Source organism: Strix aluco, chromosome 2, assembly GCF_031877795.1.
Source record: "Strix aluco isolate bStrAlu1 chromosome 2, bStrAlu1.hap1, whole genome shotgun sequence".
In the NCBI taxonomy this organism is placed as follows: Eukaryota; Metazoa; Chordata; class Aves; order Strigiformes; family Strigidae; genus Strix; species Strix aluco.
In genome coordinates this window covers 49,343,570-49,367,661 of record NC_133932.1, presented here as the reverse complement: position 1 = coordinate 49,367,661, position 24,092 = coordinate 49,343,570, and the positions used below count along the sequence as shown (strand labels likewise).

Genomic DNA, 24,092 nt, shown 5'->3' with positions numbered 1-24,092 from the left:
CCTCTCGGCAGCGGCGGCGCTGGAGACGCGGCTCCTCCCGCTGGACCGGCGGAGAGGGGGGCCCCCGTGTAACATAAAGCCGGGGGCGGCGGCGGAGGGAGGCGCCGGGGGGCTGAAGAGAGGGGCAATGGCTGAGGCAAAGCCGGGAGGAGGCGGAGGAAGAAGGGGGGATCCTGGGCTCCCTCCTCCCCGCGGTCCGTGCTCAGGGGGAGGTGGGGAGCCGCCCCCCGCCGTGCTGTGCCGCGCCGCGCCGCCCGGGCACCGGCGCTGCTGGCCCTGCCTGGCCTGGCCTCGCCCCGGGGTCCCTACCACTCCCGCCCGCCCCCCGCCGCTCACACTTGTTTACCTTCCGCGCTGCCTAGCACGGCCGCAGGCGCCATCTTTCCCCGCGACAGGCACCCCGCGCCGGCCGTCACTTCCGCCGCCACCTGCGGGCCCAGCGGAGGGGGCTGCCCGGGGCGGCAAACCGCCACCGCCGCGCTCCCGCCCCGGCCCGGCCCGGCGCCGTGCCCTGTCCCACCGGCACCGCCCTGCCCCTTGCCGTGCCAGCCAGGCGCCGGGCCGGCCCCGCCGCCGCCGGCCCGCACCGCCGCTAGGAGAGGAGCTCCTTACCGGAGTCTAGCGGGGGCCGCGCATGGCCGGGGCTGGGGAGAGCGGCACCGGCCCCCCGCATCGACGCCTGGGTGGCGGGGACGCTCGTCCACCGGCCGTCCGCTTCTGGCGGCTTGGGGCCGTGGCGTTGGCCGCCGCGTCCCGCTGCACGGCGCGGCTCCTTCCCTCGGCGCCTTCGCAGCTCCGGGTTTTCTCAGGCGGCGGCCCCGCGGGGCGGTGTAGCGCTGCGCCCACCCCGGGCAAGAGCGAGCCCTGCCAGGAGGCTGCCGAACGCCTCCCCCGGCACCTGGCCGGCCGCCGGCGCTGCGGGTGGATCCCAGCTCCCCTCCCGCCACCGGCAGCCTTGCCAGCCGTTGTGGGAACCGGGTCACCGGAGCCCGGCGGGTCAGGGCCGCTCGGCCCAGCGACCCCGCAGCCACAACCCGCACGCAGCGTGCGGGGAGCTGCAGCCCAGCGTGGGATGAAGAGGGCTTTGCCTCAGCACAAACATCATCTCTATGCTTTCTCCATCTTGCCGTTGCCTGGCGAACTCCGACTTTATTATAAGAGGGGAACTAAACTACACGGACCTTCGGTTTGCCGGTGCCACCCCCACACCACTCGCTACCTGCCACGTACTTCCCCCTCACCTTCTATGTCACCCGCTGCCATCCTCTCCCTGTTTATTGCGGTTCTCATCCCCTTCACCGCCTATTTTCAGTCTCTCAGTACCACCCCCACCCCACTCTTGATTTATAAAACAAGAGGGTACCTCCTCTACAGCGGCCATCCCCGGGCTGAATGTCTTTCCCACCTTCCACAGCTGCACACAACCAACCAGCTATTCCCTGCGCTGCTTCACAGAAGACTTCCCGCTGCTACTCCCACTCTGTTCCCTTGCCCTCCTGCTGCTCCCTCACCGCCTACCGATTCCATACTACAGTCGCCCTGCTCCCCTTCACTCCTTCAGCCCAGTGGCCCGACCTCTCTCTGCTCAGCAACCTTCGCACTATTCCACCTAATCCGCTTACTTGTGCGGTAAATTTGCCTCATCTCCCCAGTCTCTGTTTTACCACCTGTTATTTGTGCACTTAAACCGACCTTTACGTACTGACTCTGCCAAGACAGCTACCGTTCCTGCTGCCTAAGTCTCAAAGGAAAGACGTTCTCCCCCTTATTCATCGTCTTCTGCTGCACCAAGCACGTACCCACTCACACCTCGTGCTTCAGCAAATTAAAACGAGTAGAAAAGAAATTTCTCATACACAGAAATGATACAACCAAAACTTCATGCATCCTTCTGCCCTCTTCAGACCTTCATAGGTCAGCGAGGGTGGAAAAAGCTAAGCAGCACTGGTTTGGTTTTACCTGACTGTCATGTTGCTGTTTGCAGTTTGTGGCAAGCTGAGGCGTAAGACGATCTTCAGGTCTCTCCTACACACTGCCACAGAAGACGACCTCAAACCTAGCCAAAAAAAAAAAAAAGCAAGCCCAACAGCTTTGAAATACTTATTCTCAACACTGAAAAGCACAAAAACCCACCCCCATCCCCTTCTCCTTCACATTTGACCCTCTACCTCTAATGAAAAATTAAAATGATAATAACGCCTCAATTCTAATCTCCTAAATAAAAACGTGAGACTGTTAAATTTGGGCCCTTGACAATGACCAGCAGTACCAACATTACCTTAGTTAATATTAATTTACATAGAGAGTTGGGCTGATACCTCTTATTTAGGCATCTGTACGAAGTCCGTTACTAAGTAGTTCCCACTGGCTTAAATGAGACTATTGCAATTAATAAAATTCTGCACACAGGTTTTTGAGTTATATTAATACACTGTTTACCATGTAATTTGAATAACTTTAAACTTTAATTTATACAAATATTTATAATATACTTGACAACTCCTAGAAATGTTTTTACCTACTTTCATTAGGCTTTAATAAGGACTACTTTAAAAAGACTTCAATTTGCAGTCTTGAGACTTTTCTGGTTTTCCTTCATACTACACACATTTCCAAATACAGTGAATCAAAGTAACAAGACTATCTCAGAGTATGTAAAATGCATAATCTCATTGTTAAAATAGGAGCAACAGTTTGTGTATTTTTTTCAGATTCCTGACAGGGTTCTTGGCAAGGATTAAATCCTTTCTAGAGGCTGCTGCAAATGTGACAAAAACTGTTTCCACAATTTTACATGGCACTGCATTATTGCATAATTTAAATGGCTAAGTAACTACACAGTCTAGTATTTTCAGTTCATTTTCATAGAAGAGTAACTACACACTCCTGGACATCGAGGCAACTACAACCAAGTATTGCATCATATTCCCCACTACATTTTGTGTATCTCGGTCATAAGCACCTATTGTTTTTCCCAGAAATGAAACGTTTTACACAAAATTGAAAACATCATGTGTCTTGATGAAAGATTAGATATGAAAATTTATTTTCCAGACCAATGTGTGGAATTATTGGGTTGCAAGACAAAATACATTTTGTCATCAGCAACACCATTATACATACTTCAAGGCTTCTCACCACATGTTCATATTCATTTCTTCCAAACAAGAATGCTGGCAATGTATTTGTTCTAGGTATATCCAACAGCACTCACTCCTAACTCTTGTATCAAGGAAGAATGGAAATGGTAGTATTTGCAAGTGGGAGGTTACAAGCATTGTTAAATCAGGCATACCAGTTTCACACAGCTTTCCATCATCGCATTTCAATCACATGGTTGTCTGCTCCAAACCTGTTTTTTTGACCCAAGCAGTTAGCCAGGCAAAATCTGAGAACCATCACGTGTTCCTGCAGGCAAAGCCACTGTTGATGAATGTGCACATATTTGATATAGCTGGTTACTTACATGGAAACCTGTTTCTCTGATCATAGAAGAAATCCTATTAGTAGCAACATCTTCTATACCTTAAGAAGTTTCCATGAAGGAGAAGTTAATGCGATTTCCCATGCGGAAGGCCTGTGAATTTGGCCTTCACTCTCTGTTGAACCTCTAAGCTAGATCCCATCACTGGTTCAGGGATTTTATTCGATTTTTAAAGCATTTATGTCATACCCAACTCTGAAAACAGTAGGCATTTGGTGGGGTTTTCAGCCGTTTGGTACAACACATTCAAGCTGCTCATATCTTGGGGCAGGGTCTTGTAGCCATATGTCTCCCTAACACTAAGCACTCAGCTTAAAGACAGTAGTAAGGTTGAAATCCAAAATCTTATCAGGCTGATGGCTGTCAGAGATTACTAACATAGGTATAGTGACATTTTACTGCTCAAGCAGATAAGGTGATCAGACATCAAAATAGATATGCTCGTTTGCAGTACATACAAGCATATCTTGTTTCAATTTTACCCCATCTTGCTTTCTGCATCACACCCACTCACTGCCCCAAATAAACCTACAGTGCCATGCTGTTAGACATGCATCAACAAATGTTGACGCATAAACCATACACACAGGCTGAAGATCCCTTTTTTGGTGTATCTTTCAACCAAACTAGGTCCCCACCCTGATCACCCTACCGAAGCAATGGCAGTATCTTACATGAGGAGCACACACAGCACTAGCAGAGTAACCGCGGGCTCAGCCGGCCTGTCACAGACAAAAGACAATCCCCTTTCCGCAAAAAGCCGCGCGGATTCCCCAGACATTCGTCCTACAGCAGTAACCGCAAGCTGTGTGTCAGACCACCCACACCGCTCCCTGACGGTGTGGTTCAGCCACCCCCGCCCCAGGGCCTCCCCTCAGCAGCCCCACACCCCGCTCAGCCCACGACCGTTACCCGGCGGCCGGCGCAGGCGCGAGGCGCCCTCCCAGCGCCCCCGCCCCCGCGCATGCGCGCGCCCGCGCTTCCCTGGTGGCGCCGGCGCACGCGGAGCGGCCCCCGCTGCAGGCCCGGTTGCATCACCCGGCGCGAGGGCGACAGGGGTCCTTCCTGGGGCTGCCCCGTGGCGCGCCTGAGTCGCTACCGCCCCGCCGTGGGGCTGGCGGCGGCCCCGCGCCGCCCAGCGCGGCGAGTCCCCGAGCCGGGAGTCTGCCCCCCGGCCGGCGGGTGCTGGGCTGCTTGCCGGCGGCGGCGGTGCCGAGCGGAGCCGGGGGTCAGGCAGCCGCGCGAGCGTCCTCGCTTCCTCTTTGGGCCAAGATGGCGGGGGATGAGGCGGGAGTGACTCTGGGGCAGCCGCACCTCAGCCGGCAGGACCTCGCCACCTTGGTGAGACCCGCCCGCGGGGCGCCCAGGGGACGGGGGCAGGTGGCCGCGGGCAGGGGCGCTGAGGAGCGGCGGGCGCGGCCGGCAGGGCCGGGGCGGCCGGGCGGGCCGTTGTGGGGGTGGGGGGGCGGCGCTCGGAGCCTGAGGGGATCCGTGCCTGCCTCCCGGCCCCGCCGCCGCCGGCGGTGGGGTCCGAGGGCGCGCGGAAGGCGGCGGTGCGCGGGGGGGCGAGTTGCAGCACGCCGGGGCTGAGGGAAGGGGTAGATGGAGGAGGTAAGCGCCGCGTAGAGCGGCGGCCCTGGGAGCAGGTTAGGCTGGTCGCGGCGAGTTTGGGTTGCCTGATGAGGCGCTTCGCTTGCTGGTGAGTCTGAGGCTCGGCGGGCTGGCGTCCCGGCTTTGCCAGTGAAGCTTTTCTGTGACAGTGGAGACGTGCAGTTTCCTCCTTGTAAGGGCTGTCTTGCTTAGTGGTATTAAAGGCTTTTGTCTCCGAAGTAGAACCATAAATTGGCCTTCTGTTTCCCCAGCGGGCTAGGTGGGTTGGTTGCCAGCCCTGTCTTGATTGGTCTACTGAGTAAACTTTCTTGACCACCAAGAAAATCAGTTGCAGTGATATCTGGCTGTGGTGGTCTTGCCTATTAAATGTTCCATGGGGGCTGTCTCACTTGTTACGCATACATGCAGACAAAACCAGTTGAAAAACCTGTTGCTGCCTCCCTCCATGGTGTTCATCAAACTAGAAGAGCTTATTTGTCTCTACAGTAATAATGTTCGGTAGTTTTGGGATTTGAGCAAAAGAAATCTTTTTGTGTTATAACTAAGCATGTTGATATTCATTAGTGAAGCATGTTAGTAATTTCAGAAAGTTTCTTTACATTCTTCCATTGTGCACCATGGCATTTGCCAGTCAGAAAGAGCACAGATAGGCTTAGTTGGGAGGTCAGTAGGTCTTTTAAGGCCTGTTCTCTGCCTTTTCAGTTGGCCCTTGAATGCTTACAATGGGCTGGAGCTTATAGCTGAACTTAGCCTTTTACCAGTCTTGAGGAAAAAACTGCGTGTGTGCATAATTGTCTCTTGATGACAGGATTCGCATCATGCTTACGTGCTTGTGACCCCTACTAGATGGTGCCATCTGCAGGTCATGTGCCAGTCGTTGACTTCACTGAGCGTAGTCATTTTAAGTTAGATATACAAGAAATATAAATTTAATTGCCTGCGTTAGGTGGACAAAACTTGTTTTGTATTGAACATGACCCATTTTATTCATGTAGTACTTGAGAACAGGATGAGTAAGCTTACGTTTTCACACAGATGTGTTTAAGTTTATTTGATTGTTATGCACAGAACTTGCATGTAACAGCGTAAACAATATATGATTTAATGTAAATTGATGTGTGTGTGTTATTTCTGTCTTAGCAAAATATTTATATCCAGTCCTGCACTGAGGACTCTTCTGGCATCATGGATCTTGCTTGAATTGAGCAGCTCATCCATCTGAATTCAGTGCAGGATGGAAATTAACTGTAAACAGTTTCAAAAATAGTACAGAGGAACATTTCAGTGGATTTCAACATTTGCCCAGTATTTGGACAAACAGCTTTAAAAAAACCAAAACATCTCTTTCAGAGTTGTCTTTTTGACTATACTGAATGTATTTGTAAGTGTTCTGGTTTGCCAGCTGCTACCAGTAGGTTCATGCAACAGTCTACTTAGGAGAGCAGAGTTTTTTTTCTGGTACCTAAAGTAGCAATAACAGTATTTGAGGAAAAAGTAGCCATTTAAAAAAACCAAAACTAAATCCATGGCACTAATGAAATCTCTGGACCTACTGACTCCAAAGTGTTAGTTCTAATTATATGTCGACTGTAATGGAAGCTTATACCAATTAAACAACTGATTAGTGACAAACCTTTGTTTTTAAAACATAGCTGCAGTTCACCATGTAGCCCATGGAAAGTTAATTTGAATTTGCCTGTTATGTGTAATATAATTTTGGGGGTAGATAAGGAGGTTTTTTGTGTTAGAGCTTCTTCTGAGGTTTTTTGTTTTGTTTACTTCCATCTTTAACACCTTGCAGCCTATACCGATTTAAAATCAGTGCTTTGATTTGCAACCTATAGTGATTTACAGTCAGAATTTTGTTAGTTTTTTGTCTAATTTCACATGCTTTAAAAGACTGGAATGTGTATCTAGCATTATTTTAATAAGCTTGGTTGGATTTTGCTGAATAGAACTACTGGATAATTTTTAAGAAGATACATGTAGTGTTCTCTAAATATCTAGATACAGGATGAATAAATTCTAAAATCTCCCTCATACAGGATGTTACCAAGTTGACGCCTCTTTCACCAGAAGTCATCAGCAGACAAGCAACAATTAATATAGGTAAAAACAAATTTCTAAAAGAGGGGTGCGTTAATGTGACTCTGGTGCTCATGCAGTAGCGTATGGTACCTATGTGAGAACATTTTTAAGAAATTTTTACTGAGACAGACAGTAAAATAGATACAGTGTTTTTATTATAAATTTTATCAAGGTGCAGGAAGAGATTTGTCAAGCCCTTTTACCTTGAAAAGCACCAATTTTACTTCAAGAACACTGTTGAATGAAGTGGGGAATAGTTACTAAAGCAAATTTTATTTGCTGTTAAAATTAAGCATTGACATGAGTTTCATGAAAATGCAAAGATCTGTCCATTGAGAGCTCAATTTAGGATTTTTTTTTTTTTGTTTAAACAAAAATTATTACAAAATCCATACATGCTTCTGATGGGAGCTCTGCACTTACTGGCTACAGAGAATTTGGGGTAATTAGGTGTTGATCATAATGGAACATTGCACAAAATTAACCAGTGGATTATTGACAAACATTTCCTTTTAAAATGTAGGTACAATTGGACATGTAGCCCATGGGAAGTCGACCGTAGTTAAAGCTATATCTGGAGTTCATACTGTCAGATTTAAAAATGAACTGGAAAGAAATATCACAATCAAGCTGGGTTATGCTAATGCAAAGGTGAGTTATTACCATAAATCTAGCAAATATGTTGCTAATATATTTCAGATGGCTGTAAGCTTATAGGTAACTAACCCTTGATGAATTAAACTTTTTTTCAATTCTTAAAAATTACTTACAGATTTACAAGCTGGATGACCCAAGCTGTTCCCGGCCAGAGTGTTACCGATCATGTGGAAGTAGCACCCCAGATGAGTTCCCTACAGATATTCCTGGCACCAAAGGGAACTTTAAGCTAGTCAGGTAACTGCTGTAAAATGAATGGTATAAATTGTGTTTGCTTCTTTTTATGTAACTGAAAATAGTGAGGATTGAGCTGTAAGCTGAATGAATTTTTATGACAGACCACGTGTTCTTAGATGCTTGGCACCCCTGATCTAAGTCATTGCCTGAACTCCCTTGTCTTTATTAGTCATGATGCGCAGTCCATGGTAGAGCACAGGTGTGTCTTCTGTCCTTGGGTATTTGCAGGGCTCTGAAGTGAAATTTTTCTGCTATGTTAATATAAGTACATTTTAAAGCCACCAGAGAGAACTAATGTGGACCTCCCAAACTCATCTTTAAAATTTCTTTCTGGAGGGTGATCTTTGTTAAACTTTTTCCTTCTAGAGGCAGCAAAGTTTTCAGAGTTCTTAAAATGAATATATGAAAGCCTGATGCTTAATGTGAGATCAGGCCTCTAAGTGGAGGCCGGGTGTTCTTTATTTACTTAATTTCTGATAAAGTACAGCATGGTCATTATGCAAGCATAGTAACCACAGCAGTTGTTACCTGGGTCTTTACAATAATTGCTCAAATGAGAGTAGTCACAAAGACTGCTGTACAACAGGATTCCTAGTTCATGCTTACGTATAATATACGCGTTGTGCTGTAATCACGCATTTCCTTCCTTTCCTCAGATTCCCAGTAGAGCACTTGTTCTGACAGTAACTTCTGTTGGAGTGTGACAGTCATGCAGCCATTGTTAAACCATTGGTTAAAAGCTTTGAATTCTTTATCTTACTGTTTATTTGCTTATAGTAGATTTTTAACATTGTCAGTGAAGCAGCAAATTAGTCCCTTGCTTTTTGGTGGCCTGTTACCAGGAAACAAGGATTTTTCTCTGAATAGTTTCAGGCAAGAATGCAGTGAATGGTCTATTACAGTCTGCACAATAAAATCATAAGGTTGGAACTGAAAGCTGTAACACTGTTTCTGTAGATAAATCTTTGAAGTGAAGTGCAATTATAACCGTGTAATTAAAGATGCATAACTTTCTGAAATTGGAGAATGGAAGATGTCTTCTAATAGAGCTAAGAAAAATCCTGTGGTGTGTTTGTTGGGGATTTTTTGTTTTGTTTTATTCTGGTGCATTGAAATGTAGTCTAATTTACAAGTAATTTTGTGAAATATTAAAGCAGTACCTAATATGGATATATTGTATCAAAACTCAGACTGTTCAGTAGTCTTTGTGTTCTTCTAGATTTTTTTTGAAAATATTTTTAAGGTATTACTTCCCAACATCTGTCTTGAAACGTTTGTTTATTTTAAAGATGCTTTTAACTTTTGTGTGTGCGTAGCCACTCACATAAATCAGAGAAATTGTTGATAATTGGCTTTTGGACTTATTTTTAATCTTCTTCCACAACAGGCACGTCTCTTTTGTGGATTGTCCTGGCCATGATATTTTGATGGCTACTATGTTAAACGGTGCAGCAGTAATGGATGCAGCTTTACTGTTGATAGGTAATGATTGCTACATACAAGCAGAGTTCTATTTTTTAATATCATGAAGCAACTTTATATGGGTTTTAAAATTTAGTGGGGTGAGCGATTAAAACAAGTGAATGCTTTTGAGATGTGTTTAAGAAAATAACATGATGAAAATGTACCCTAACAAGCTGGGTTTTTTAGACATCGGTATACATACTCATTAGTCTGGTAGCTGGCCCAATTGAAAGGTGATTAGTTAGATAAAATTAAACCTTGTAGTGAGTGGTATAGCACTATAAAGTTTATGTCATTTTATGGAAATAGATTAGCTACAGGTACATTCTGAGTTTCTGTTAAGCTTCAGTTTGCTTTAAATCAGTTTGCTTTGCTGTACAGGAGAGTCCACGAACATCAGTACAAACGGTAAACCCAGATGAGTACGGCCAAAATGAAAGTACAGATTTATCTTGATGCCGACAGTTTTTGTTCTGATTTACAACCAACAGGAAGTAAAACTCATTTCTGTATGTCTATAGAACAATACAGTGCTCTTCGGTGATAAATAGTAATTACCTTACCTAGATGGGGCATGTCAACAAACAAGACAAACAGCTTCAGATATTGTAGTTTAAATACTCTGAGATAGCTGGTGAGCTGTCATTCCTTCTGCCTGTTTAGATTTAGAAAGTGTGATAGACCAAACTTCAAGTGAGACTAATCACCATAATGGCACATCAGGCCAAAGCTGGCTTCTTGGATGACTGAAATCCAAACCATACTGATAACTGCCCTATTCACAGACTTGATATATTTATTGTGTGTTACAGAATTTGGGGATCTTGGCATTTTTATGGCTTTAGTGATAAGAAAATGCCTTAGAATTTTAAGATACTTCTTGAAAGCTGTGTTGTCCTTTATGCTACAGTCAGTACTGAGACATCCGAAGACCTAGAGGATGGAGTAAGTCAAGTAGACACAAATTAGCTGTCCGTATCTTTGGAAATTTTAGATGTGTGCTTCTACTGGGAGCAAGCAGAATGGGGGAACCACTCTGGCAACCTCTCATCTGTCATGTATTGTGTGGATGCTACAGCCAGCTGTTCTGGGGAAGAGTAGGTGCTTATTAATTTGGATGCTTAACATGTAGCTTACTGAGAGGCGATTGTTTGTTTTTTTTTTTTAAATAAAGATACAATGGAAAGTAGATGTCCTAACTGTAGAAGTTTTGCCTACGTTTATAGTTTCTATATTGCAGTCACTTTTTTTTCTTTCAGCTGGTAATGAGTCATGCCCTCAACCCCAGACCTCAGAACATCTAGCTGCTATAGAAATCATGAAACTGAAACACATTTTGATTCTACAGAATAAGATTGATTTGGTGAAGGAGAGCCAGGCTAAAGAACAGTATGAACAGATTCTTGCATTTGTACAAGGTAAGCTTTCAACAGCAGAAATCCAGTTAGTGGTGGAAATTCTTCAGTGTTGGGACACGGACACAGTGGGTTTATACATCTATAGAAAAGCTTCTCTTACTTAGACAGTGCTGATGTACATAGTCTGTTCATCTGAAAAATAGACCACTGGAGTTGTACTTCTTGCCAGTTTCAGACTGCTTACATACAATAGTGTTAAGGCTGTTGGTCAGAGCTGTTGATGTAAAACTAATAGCAATAGCTCTTATCTAGTAGCTTTCACTGAATTTGTGTCTTTTTCTTGGTATTGTTTCTTGAATTGTTTCTTTGGTAGAGATTGTACTGTGATTTTACTGCAGTGCAGGAGTGAACGAAGCAGTACTTTAGAGGCACCTTGTAGGTATAAATGTGTTAGTTTCTTTTAGCTAAGCACAGAAGATTGGTCTTTCATCTCTCTCAGTAAGTCCAGTTCAGGCAGTGTTGTCCTACTCTGTCCATAAAGTTCTGCTCAACTTCAGTCTAGTGCTTTGAGTTTCATCTTTCCCAGGAGCTTCCACTGTTTTCCCTGCTTATCTACTTTAGCTGGGGTATGCGAAAAGCTGCAGAGCTAGATTGTCACCATCAAAAGCAGCCAGTGGGTCTGTCTTTTTTTTTTTTTTTAAGTTCAGAATCGTTGCCTTGATAGGCTGTTCATAACAGCTATGTCAGTGGCTTGATGTATGAATTTGGAGTTTGAGAACTGGAGTTACCACAAAAAACATAGCTATAGTTACCAAGACTTGTTAAATATTAATAGTTTTAACTAAATGCATCCTTCCATAAAATCAAGGTTTTTCTAAAATATGTATCTGTTGCAAAACTTAGAAAACATAGATCATTAAATTGATAGGAATTTTAGTTTGTTAGAATGAAATCTGACTCTAAAATTAATATTGATGTGTTAAATACCAAGATATCTGATCTCTGAGGAAATTATCTTAAATTTCTGATCAGTAGGAAGTGAATTCTCCCTTAGAGGGGAAGATTATCTTGCACAATGTCCAGAGAGCAACTCTTCAGTACACAATTATGCAAAGGCAACATGAAGGTTGTTTCAGAATGTCTCGAAAAGTAGGTCTGGCTGGTTTGAGCTAAAATACTGAAGGAAAGCATAAATGCTCTGGTACTGCTTTGCAAAATACAGATAAAATGCACCTTGAAATTCATTAGTATTTTTAACAATGACAGAACACTTGATCATATTGCTGTAAATACTACATTAAGGCTTAATGTTGAACTTGATTAAACAAAATCTTGTTTTAGGTACAGTTGCAGAAGGAGCTCCAATAATTCCAATCTCAGCACAGTTGAAATACAACATTGAGGTAGTTTGCGAGTATATAGTGAAGAAAATTCCAGTCCCTTTGCGAGACTTTACATCTGAACCAAGGCTTATTGGTATGTAAATGCTTAGGTCTGGGCTTTGGCAGCTAACCATTTACTACATGTATCTCCACTTAAAATAACATGTTGCTGAAGGCTCTAAAAAGAGGTAGGTTTAAAAGGAACATTTAGTGCACTCTTACTTTAAAAGTTACATATTTTTGGAGAGCTGTATTTGTAGTTAATTGCTGTAGTTAAATCTGTCTGAGGTAACTGCTGGGTTTTGTGTTTATGCTACGTGTATGACAGCACTAAAATGCGATAAAGATCAGAAATTTATCTGTGTCTAAAAACATTCTTTCAGTTGCTATGAATTTTAAATTTGATTTAACAAAGTACTGATAGACTGTTTGTCGGAGTCGTCATTAGCTGGGGTCCTTATTTCTCCGTGCGGGAACAGGAACGACACAACACCAATGTGATGATCAGATCGTCCATCTTTATTTTTCCAATCCTGGTTACATTTATATTCTACTAAGTTCCGTACGCGCACTCATCTATCTTCTAATAGACTACAGGTTATCTACACGCGCTGTTCATGCACCTCTACAAGCATTTGCATTGGTTAATTGCAATTAGCACGTAAAGCCCAAAACTTGCCAAAAACTCCCTTATCTCATACCCTGTTTTGCTCAGACTTCTGTGCTTTTGCTGACCACAGGTGTTTCTCACTTATCTGCTATCTTGTGTGTTTTTGCCAGCATTATTTTGCTGGCCTTGTCTTCGTCCTTGCATTCTTCTGCCTGCACTAACTTTCCCCCAGCGCGGCCCAGACTCCTACAACTGTTGAATTTCAAAATTAAATTATTTCCATGAAAATCTTACAGGTCGCCTGGTTAGATTTTCTGTCAGTCTCCTATCTCCTGGATATAGTTGTCAAAGTTTCAGATCTTGTTCAGCATATTATGAAATCCAGTTCCACTACGATGAATCCATTTGTTTGCTCTTTTTTCCCCATAAAACATAGGAGACCTACAAAACATGTTCAGAATGCGTAAAAATTGACCATGTTAAAACAAGGTTACAGTATTTGCTATGACTACATTAAAACAAGGTTCCAGTATTCACAGTCAACATGAATGTTGAAGGAGTTTTGTAATATAATTGATCATTCCTTTCTTATTCAGATACTGATCTTTAACTTAATTTCTGCTATACATAAACAGTTTAAAAAAACATTTCTGTATATGAGCAGCTTAAATGTTTTTGAGAACAAAATCGACTATATACTTAAAAATTTGGAATAAAATGTTCATCATATTTTAGTATTCTTCCTGAATTACATTTTTGTAATATTTATAAATATGTGTATACCTTCATAAGCGTAGGGAAGCAGTCAAAGTTGCTGAAGACACTAATTCTTTAAAAACGTGAACTTAAATGTAAACCTGGTTATGGTCTATTCTTTTCAGTAATTAGATCTTTTGATGTCAACAAGCCTGGCTGTGAAGTTGATGACCTTAAGGGAGGTGTAGCTGGTGGCAGTATTCTAAAGGGTGTTTTAAAGGTAACCTTTTCCCTTTCTTGACTGGAGATTTGTAATGATAATAATGAGCAGAGTTTTTCCATGCTTAGTACAAAATTAATCTATATAATCAAGTTTTTTTATTAACTAATCCCTTATCCCTTCTGTCTGTGCTTCAATTTTACTTTCCTGTTTCAAAATACCAGAACAAGAAACACTGATTTTTTTTTTTTTATTTTTAAAATACATTTTTGTTACTGCAGTCTTAAGTTTTGCTAATAATGATACTGATATCATTGCTTACAAGAATTGAGGGAGCTATTTTTTTTCTGTTCTACCACTTCTACTTGGGGGAAGAGGGGAGCAACAGAATTTGAAAGTACCTTGGTCGTGTGTGTGGGTTCCCACAGGTCCCACTTCCCCATCTAAGTATTCTGTATGTTTTGATAATTTTGTTTTGCTTGTGGGATATTATCAATAGGTGGAAACTTTAAAAGTTGCTCAGCTAGACTGGGAAGCAAACTACAGCTTTGAACATTTATACGTCTTGCATTTTCTTTATCTTGCAGTTTATTGATGCTGATCAGTTACACTAATCAAATTAACTCAATTTTTCTCAGTGCTGTAGCACTTCTAAATGAAATGTTTAATTTTTAAAAATGACTAAAATTTAAATGCTGGAATTACCTCTGCTAAAGATCCCTTGCTAAAGCAGTTTTACAAATTATATTGAAAAAAAAATCAATTGTTACATTGGCTATAAGATTCAGAGCTTTCACTATTGTTCAATTTTCAGTGCAACAGAAGTCCTGGAAGTTCTACGGTAGCCCAGAACCAAGGACTTGTATAAATAGTAGGTCTTGGGAGAAGTAGGTCTTATCTGTGACTAGTGGTTAGCTTTATGTTCCTGTGAAACAACGAGCTAATCACTTTTTCACTTTTGTAATTAGGTCGGCCAGGAAATTGAGGTCCGGCCTGGTATTGTGTCCAAGGACAGTGAAGGAAAACTCATGTGTAAGCCAATCTTTTCCAAAATTGTGTCACTCTTTGCCGAACACAATGATCTACAATATGCTGCTCCAGGAGGTCTTATAGGTAAGAATATTCTCTTATGAAAAGATTTATTTCTTCATGCTTGTTAAAAGCACTTCGTTTCATTCAGCAATTAATTCCACTGTAGTAAACAAAAAGGCTATGAACAATTTCAAATAATTCATATCTGGAGAGAGACACAACATAGGTGTGAAAATTAGATGTTTAATAAATAAATAATTTTCCCGAATGTCACTGGCCAACGCAGATCAACTTGCGTTGTTAATTGTACTGGCTTTAACAGTAGAATATTTCTTCATCTGTTTAGACAGAGCTCACAGTCTTGCTGACATTCTGAAAGTGCTGTCCAGGTAATAGGGAATTCCCAGTACATTCTCATTTTGTTGTTTTTAGATCTCCTTCAAATATTTTCATATGTAAATGTGACAGGTACCTTTCAGTTACTCCTTGTGACTTTCCTTGTGTGTTTGTAGGTGTTGGAACTAAGATTGATCCAACTTTGTGTCGGGCTGACCGAATGGTAGGCCAAGTTCTTGGTGCAGTTGGAGCACTGCCAGAAATATTTACAGAGCTAGAAATTTCCTATTTCTTGCTGAGACGACTATTGGGTGTGCGCACTGAAGGAGACAAGAAAGCTGCGAAGGTCTGTACCCCTTTTTTGTTTTTCCTGAGTTGTCTTCTTGTGTTAAGTTTTACTAGTATATACATCTTTTGATCTTAGGTAGTAATTTTGTCCCTCTGTTCATATATGCTTGTCACTGCTTATTTAATATTATAGAAGAATGCTTTTCAGAGGAGTAGGAGTTTATATCAAAGTAGCATAAAGGTTTTGTGTCCTGAGGTTAGGTATTCTTCCAAACATACTCATAGTTTTCCTTTGCTATCAGTCTATTCATTTGTGCAGTAATTAGTCTTATACACACACTGTTCTACCTCCTATTTACGTGCTTTCTGTAGATTCTCTCTCTGAAGAACTTTTTAAAGCTCAGTGTTTTTGAAACACTGTAGTTGAAAAGAAACTGAACTTGATGCACGACAGTCTCGTGTTCCATGGTCCATTCTACACAAATCTAACTAAAAGATCATAGTTTTCCCTGTTAGGATTAAAATCTGTAAACTGCTTCATGCAACACGGTTTAGTGCTTCAGTGTTCTCTTTATCCTGTGGAATGAATTACATTTTGAGAAATCATTTTATTGTATGTAGGCATAAGGGAAATGAGAATATCCAGATTATTTAAAAGAATGGTATAACATTCCAGTTTGTAGCAATATCTGAGACACTTTATCCTTTTAATACAGTATGTGCAATCATTAGTATGTTTTATAGGAAATGTAGAGAAGTCCCAAGAAAGTATCTCATACCAAGAACCTGCAGTACTACCTGCACAACATATTTACGTATTTGTCCTTTCATATATGAACTTTATTCACTGGCACTGTTGTGCATGGTTTGTGCATGGGGATATTTATAGTTTTTGCATTTCTCTTTTTTTTTTTTTTTTGTGGCAGGTAGGTGACAAGATCTCAGTATTGTCTGGGGTATTTTTTTAAATACTAAAGCTTAAGTTTCAGAGTTTTTCATGTCTGTCTTCAGGTGCAAAAATTATCGAAGAATGAAGTTTTAATGGTAAACATAGGATCCTTATCTACTGGAGGGAGAGTCAGTGCAGTAAAGGCTGATTTGGGGAAGATTGTGCTAACTAACCCAGTATGCACAGAAGTGGGAGAAAAAATTGCTCTGAGTCGAAGAGTTGAGAAACACTGGCGGTAAGTCAATGCTAAATTGGTAGAATACCTGGATGTTATATTGTTAACAAAAAAACCATGGATTTGATTTTGTTGCAGAATAGGTAAGTATGTCTGTTTAAAAAAAATACCTCTGGATTTTCCTAACACGTTGACAACCATTGTTGTGGAATGCTTCATTTTGTTGCTAGCCTCTTTCTTTAAAGAAGCATTACAATTGGGTAGATACCTATTAGTTAACAGACAAGGAAACATCTGAGGTTCATGGTTTGTTGCCAGAACTGCCATACTGTAAATTGAGCTAATAGTAGGCAGTCTTGGCAGAGCAGTTTGGAAATTCTAGTAGTGTTAAGCCAAAGCCTGTCTTTAATACACACCTGAGTCAGTGGTGTTCTACCTGTGGAGCTGTATGTGATTTCTAGCACAATCTTGAAGTAATAGCAGGGGAATGGAGGAAGGACATTCTAAGGTTCAAGTATTTTATATGCTATGAACAGAGAGGAAAGGAAAATGTATCAACTGGATTGACCCATTCAGATTACAAATATAGAATGTCTGACTGCACAGAGGCTGAAAATGATGCGTAGAATTGGTTGATGTTCATTTTAATCTTCATGCCATACTTCTTAGATGATTACACGTACTGTACCTGTTATGTGTTCCATAAGACTACATGAGTGTCATAAGAACATAAGGGCATTTAGATTCATTGACCCTGCACAGCTCTTGTAGTATAAGGGAGCATAGCCATTTTTGCAAGAAGTCTCTACTGTAAGGAAAAGAACCAAGCTTTAAATATCCATGGATGCATGCTTCTTTTTCAGAACAACAAGAAAGTGTAGATGAGAATTGAGTGCTTGCTGTCTCAGAGCTAGCTGACAAATTAGGGAAGAAGGAAAAAGATAACATGTCTTGAACAGGAGGAAAAAAAAGGACAGGACCCAAATTAAGTCGGGGAAAGCAGAAGGAAGAGGAGAAACTATATTGAGAACGATGGGGTTTTTTTATGAGCTGTAGACTGATAGCCTGTGCAAATTTTAATGTGAATTTTGTTGCTTCTGTAGATTACCTCCCACTTGAAAAACATGATCAGATTTTGCCAAAAAGCCCACTTGTCTCTGGATTATGGGGTGAGCAAGTAGTGGCAGCCTGCTATAAAGATCCTGTTATTACAAAGTTTCTTTGTATGCTGGTATTAAAAGGACAGAGAGGCAACATGAGGAAACTGAAAGTTGAGAAAAGGGAAAGGAGTCAAACCGGGAAGAGCAGCATAATAAAATTGAATTGGAGTAAAGATAACATATGGTTGGTACTGTCGGAAAGATCTTGTAGCCTGAGGCAATGGAGTACTGAAAAGGTAGAAGGAAGCAAGAAAGCAAGAGATGAAAAGGAGGTATAAAATAGAAAGTAAATATATGGAGGCATAGAGGATAAACAGCAAATGGCCAAGCAAACAGGATACACTCATGATTCCAAGGAACAACGGATTCAACGGTGAACTAGTTACAACCTATGGATATGGTCCTGAAAAGTGGGAAGTGCTGGGCTAATATACTGCAGTTCTTTTTTGGTGTTTAGAGACAAGCTCTACTGCTTAGCAAATTGAATTGCAATGCACATATGGTTTCTGTGTATCTCCTTGCCAGAAATTGGAAATGTTTTAAAGATGGTTGTATTAATAACATGGACTGCCTGCTGACTGTAGAAATGGACATAATCTTAATTTCTTTTTAAAAGCATATTTTTCTGAGGCAACGGTGGCCTACAAAAGGGGCCTTAATTTTACTGAATATAAGTAGTATAACTTATCTGAGAGTTGAGTTACCTTTATAGATTACATGTTCATTGAGAGTTACAGCTGTTTATAATCCTACTGTCATCTTGTCTGGATTTTCCCATTTTCATTTCTTTTTGAAAGTAGTGCAGCACTTCAGGCGTAGGTGAAAGAGAACGAGCTGTGAATAGATTTACAGTCCACCTGTACAACATAAGTTAGAATATTTTCAGATTTTTAGTTTACTGTTCAAAGGTACATTCTTAGCTGCTTACAAACATACAGATGTTCTCTGTCCTTCATGCTTTTTTATTCTGTGTTTCCACTAACCAGTCTTAGATCTTGTAGGATGTTTTGGGTGGGAGACAAGTGGAGAAAATTCAAAATGTGAGAACCGAAGGCATAAGAATGACAGAAGGATGTCGATTTATCCAGGATATTTCTAACTACTATTAAAAGCAATATAAACTGTTTTTCTTTTTGCAGTTTAATTGGTTGGGGCCAAATCAGAAGAGGAGTGACAATCAAGCCAACCGTTGATGATGACTGAAGAACAAAAGAGTGCTTCATTTTTAAAGATGAAGTGCCTATTTCTATTTTGGAGGGGGTATATTTTCACAATGGAATTGGAAGCTGTGCAAACAGTGTCTTTGTTGTATGGCTGTCCTTGTACGTTTTACTGAATTTTACCCTCTTACTAAAATACTAGTCACTATCACCATTAAAAGTGTAAAAGAATTGGCGTAGAAGTGGGTTTAATTATCCACATTTTAGTAGAAATGAATTGTACATGTCTCATGGCATGTCTAATTTATGTTATTTTGTGTTTCAGACATATCTGTTTAATATCAGTCAAGCCAGCCCCAGTGTAACACACAAACCATAAATCTGGTATCAAAATAAAATATTGCTTATTTTCATTAATTCATACAGTTTTTCTGAGTAACAAAAGACTGCAGTGATTGTTCAACCAGTACAAGAATTAAAAGCAAAAAAAACAAACTCTTCTGGAAGACTAGTACCCTTTCTGCACATCTTGTTTTGTTTAGACAGCTGATTACAGCAAAAACTTTCTTCTTTAGTGTGTATGGTCCTGCCTTCAGGATTCTAGCTGTATTACACTTTGTAATTAGGATGGCAGTGTTGACTGACTTAAATTTGTCACTTCCAGTATTACAACAAGCTTTGGTTAAACCCCCAAAGGAAAACTACAAGTAAACTGGATCTGAACTGGCAGTACTGTTTTTTACCTTATTTTAGAATGGATTTATGAAAAGAATGTGATTAATTTGAAACGTAGCTGTTTGTCATCATGGAACTCTCTGTGGGTGACCTGGGAGCTCTTCTACAGTAGGAGTAAACTGCTAATTACAAAGTTACATTGAGCAAATACCAGCTATGGTCTTGAACTGTAAAATGTCTGGAAGAGGCTGTAGAAGGGAATGATTTCAAGGGATGGAATTCAGAATGAGATGAGGAAAAAGGTGTAAAAACAATTCTGCTTATCTAGCTTGTATCACACTCCTTAAGAGAAAACATAATGTAATAGATTTAGCGTAGGGTACTAATACTTTCATCCATTTAGTTTTAACTTCTTCATTTGTACTAATGTACATAGATCTAGGTATTTTATATATAGTGGACTATTTAGCAAGTCATGTTACTTTCCATATTTTTATACAAAGTACTGTGTTCATTTTGAAAGCCTGGTTTCAGTTGTATTTAGTATCTTCAAGGGCATTCTAAAGGTAGATACCATTTCACTCATCAAAATGGATTTTGATGAAGCAGCTTGAGTTTTGTTCCTGGTTTTGCATTGTATTTTGTGTTCCCTTATTCCACCTACATTCCTGTACTCAGTTTCTCCATTTGTAAAGTACTTCTACCTCGGATGGTGTTGAGAGTAAATACATTAATTTTTGTACAGTGCTTCTCCTTTTTAAAAGAGAGGGAGACATCTATAGTTCTTCCTGAGTATCCTAGCACTTGACCAGTATACAATCATTTTTAAATGAGTCTGTTTCAAAGACTGTATCTTCCAGGCTTTGAAGGCTCATTTCTGTGACTGAATTCTAGGAACTTACATTTTACCTAGTTTGGGAGCATGAGGGTGCACACAAGAGAGAAAGTAAGCTACTGCAGAGCATGAGGATGACAGTCCACCACTGGAATGAGATCTAGTCCAAGGAGTTCTTTGTAAATGCACTGAATCTAATGGGTCTAATGATACAGAAATGCTGAAATGCTTCTGAGGAACTGGTGAAGCACCCACAGGCAGTTTTAGACGTCCAGATATTTTGGAGATTGGGCCTTATCTCTTGATCTACAATTTAAAAAATAAAACTGTCATAATCTTTCCAAAACACTTCATGTACTCCTTCACTTGGGTAGGTAATAAATGGAAGGTACTAGTATCATCCTAGTGCTAGGATTAGTAGCCAGCCTTACCTCCTTCCAGCTAAATAGCCATAGGTCATTATTTAATTTATTCATCTAAAACATAATTTGGTACTGCTGTAGATGATAGCGGATTTATTAGGTAGGGCTGTGTTATCAGTAACACTAAGAAATGCTTTATGAAAGTGTCTTGTTGCCTCTGAAGTATTAAGTAATATTTTGTTTTTCTGATGGTGTGCACAGGAACTGGTGGGAGCTAGAGAGAGAATAGAGGCAATGAAGTGCCAGGGTAGTGGATTTTGCTTCTGGCCCATTCTTACATCAGTCTGCTTTCACAGTCGTTCCCAGCCTGGGCTGGGGTTTTTTTAACAGCTGCAACTGTCTCCCAAGGCAGTTTGTTGTATTCTAAACTGTTCTCCACTTCCTTCTGACGGTGGACTTGGGTTCATTATTTGTGCACGTATGCTGTGTCATGCAGAAAAAAGTTGCCTAAGAGTGGGGCAGTTGTTGCAGAATAGCGTGTCTGGCCCTGATCCTTTGTAAGCAAAGAAGGAAGGTTAGGAGCATGTATAGGTAGTGTGAGGTGTCAGCTATGATATACATATGACATAAACAGTGAGTTACATATCCTATCACACTGTGGCGGTGGGGGGAAGGTGTAAAGTGTGAAGTTCTTTTTTGCCACCAAAGTGTTACATTTCCTCTAACTGGAAAGCTTTGACTCTGCTGTCATGAGTGAAGAATAACAGGAACATTTTGAGGCTTTGATGAACACATGAAGCACGTGACTGCAGCATCGGAGAGCCAAGTGTGAACAGTGTTAAGTGTAAATATATTATGTGCTCATGTGTCTGTATCCACCCACACTGCGTTCACTGAATTGTGATACTGAGATTTAGATGAATGACTAGAGACTGTGTAAAACTAAGGAAGTTGAAAATTACTTAGTTTTTTCTTGGCCAGGATGAAGATAGTAACAGATGACTTGTAAGCTCTCTCTCAGTTTACCAAGGACTCGTTTGAGAGTGATTTTCTTTTCTTTTTTACCCTTCGTAAGTCAAATTTCACTACCTGAATGTGCAGTTGCATTTCAAATAGGTTGGCTAGCTAGGGCACGTGTGTGGAGTTTGCAGCTACATGTGCCACATTCTGGAGCGGTAGCTGGGTAGAGCTGGGCATCTGAGATGGCACCAGTACCTACACTTAGGGAACTGAATCCCTTCCAATAATTTGTCAGGACTTGGTAACTGGTTTTAGGAGGGTGCTAGTATAGTTGTACCTCTTCACTATGGGGAGGGAGGTGTATCACTGCAGTAAATGTTTTTCAAAATACTTCTGGTATCTAAGAAACCTACCAGACCAGTGTAAATTAACTGAACTGCTACCAGGTTTGATTTTGTTCTTATCAACCTGTGGTTGGTTCTGTATTAAAACTAGTAAGAGACACTAGCTGTCATTCCAAGGAGTTCTTGCTGGTTAGCTCAAATTAAACAAGCTACTTAAGATCCTGAGTTCTCCATTATGTTTATCCATATCACAAATACTGTAGTGCCCTGCAAACCACTCACAGTTAAAATTCAGGTCAGTTACCTAGTTTAAGTGTAAGAAATTCAATTTTAAGGAAGCAGAGGTAGACAAAACTGCAAGTAGTTCTTTACTTTAGCTTTTTGTAAATGCCAGTGGGGTAGACTGCTGCTTCACTTGATTTTATGCATGGAAATGAGGTTATTCATAAAAGTGGATGCTAGTTTCCTATTGTTTCTGATGGAACTGAAGTCAAGTTTAAAACAATAGAAACTATGGGAGGAAAGACTAGCTGCTCTCCAAGGTCGGTGTGCAAGCCGTGACCTTGAGTAGCTCTCCAGCACTGTGCTGTATATCTGAGCCTTTGTGGCTACAGGTTGCCCAGAAGCAGTTTTTCCATTGAAGATAGCCCTCTGGGTTTTTTTTTAAATGTTTCTGCTTCCCATCCTGATTTAAACCTTATTAATTAACCTTATTAATGGTGCAAAACATTTTTTAAGAGAGTGGAAATGCCCTATTCCAGACATCAAGGGTCATGTATCTCATTCGCAGCGAGGACTCGCACCTCTCTTCCACATCAGCGTAGAATGCTGAAGTGCTTGTCACTCCAGGTACTGCGGGTGGATTTTAATCCTCTGTATGTACACGCTTCATGGCATGGGACTTGCAACAACTGTTGGGATACTACAGGGATTTGGAGGACCAGTGTTCAGAACTGTGATTCTAATTCATTCTGTGTGGAAACTATATTTACTCCAAAGGGGAATAAACGCCCACAGAAGAGCTTGATTCAGTTTATTCCTCTTTCCTTTCTTCCTACCCTTTCTCCCACTAGTTCTCTCAGTGAAAATGAAAGGTAAAAGTGACCCCTTTGCTGCCCATCCTTACTTGTACAGAAGGTCTCATTGTTTTATAGACTAGCATCGAGTTACTAACAGTGACAAAAGACATAGAAGTGTCTTCCCAGTGCCTTGTTCCAAGTTCTCTTCAATCCAGATCTCGCTGCACAACAGGCAAGAAAATCACCCGCTACCTTAAATTTGCCATAAAGAAAAATGTAGGAAAAATGCATTTACTGGAATCTTTAAAATGAAGGTCAGTCACCTTCTACAGAAACATGAACCTGCTAAAATAGAAAGGTCAGATTAATGACAACTGTGGTCATACAGCTGTTTTAAAGGAGCAGAAGTCTTGAGTTGACGAACCTATCCTGCTCTTGGATACCTCTTGTATTGGCTCTAGTGCTTGTACAGATGTGCGGTGAATCAGGAGGGGATGGTTGGTTTTTTTTTTTAGAAATGAAATGAGAGATGCAGATAAAAGAGTCTTGGATTTAAAATGAAGTTTCTGCCATAAAGTTTCAGGTGATAGGGAATATGAGAAATTCTATTTTGCTTTCCCTAGGTAGAAAATCATGTTTTCTCAGATACCTAACATAATTTAAAACTTTGTGTATGACTTTTCACTCTGTCTCCATTAAACTAATACTACATCCCAGCCTGTGTGCATGTATCAGTTCTCTAGATCTATTAATTCACGCTGATAATGCAGTTCAAGCCAGAATATTATAACTGTAATATTGCAATTCCAAGTAGTAAAAATGCAAGTGAATGATGGATGAAATAAACCTAAAACATCTCCGGTTTTCCTTCCCCCAAATTCTGGCAGTTTCCCCTGCTTCATTATTTTTAAGAATTATTCTGGTGATCTGATGAAAGAACAGAGGCATGGCTGAGAGTATGTATGGAGTATCTGCATTTTGGTTGGTTGT

General features: G+C 41.2%; 2 protein-coding genes across 15 annotated transcripts in view; one reads left to right on the top strand and one right to left on the bottom strand.

Moving 5' to 3' along the window:
* KLHL15 (kelch like family member 15) overlaps positions 1–4,449 on the bottom strand; it is a 29,880-nt gene extending 25,431 nt beyond the window's left edge. For 4 of the 14 annotated variants that reach the window (XM_074814623.1, XM_074814624.1, XM_074814632.1 and 1 more), the window contains exons 1-2: positions 347–480; positions 2–112 (exon numbers count right to left, since the gene is read on the bottom strand). The gene's annotated coding sequence lies outside the window, so the exon portion shown is untranslated. Of the gene's footprint in view, position 1; positions 113–346; positions 481–612; positions 1,140–1,959; positions 2,181–3,295; positions 4,308–4,396 lie in introns of those variants that run through there. The other 10 variants (XM_074814628.1, XM_074814625.1, XM_074814629.1 and 7 more) reach the window with 9 other exon arrangements.
* Positions 4,450–4,628: 179 nt separating this feature from the next.
* On the top strand, positions 4,629–19,402 carry EIF2S3 (eukaryotic translation initiation factor 2 subunit gamma). The gene is made up of 12 exons (XM_074814621.1): positions 4,629–4,825; positions 7,141–7,204; positions 7,707–7,834; positions 7,956–8,077; positions 9,465–9,559; positions 10,801–10,959; positions 12,241–12,375; positions 13,773–13,867; positions 14,776–14,920; positions 15,352–15,521; positions 16,475–16,647; positions 18,887–19,402. Exons 1-12 carry the CDS (start codon positions 4,757–4,759, stop codon positions 18,948–18,950), a joined length of 1,419 nt encoding a protein of 472 aa, XP_074670722.1. The 5' UTR covers positions 4,629–4,756; the 3' UTR covers positions 18,951–19,402.
* Positions 19,403–24,092: the final 4,690 nt, after the last annotated feature.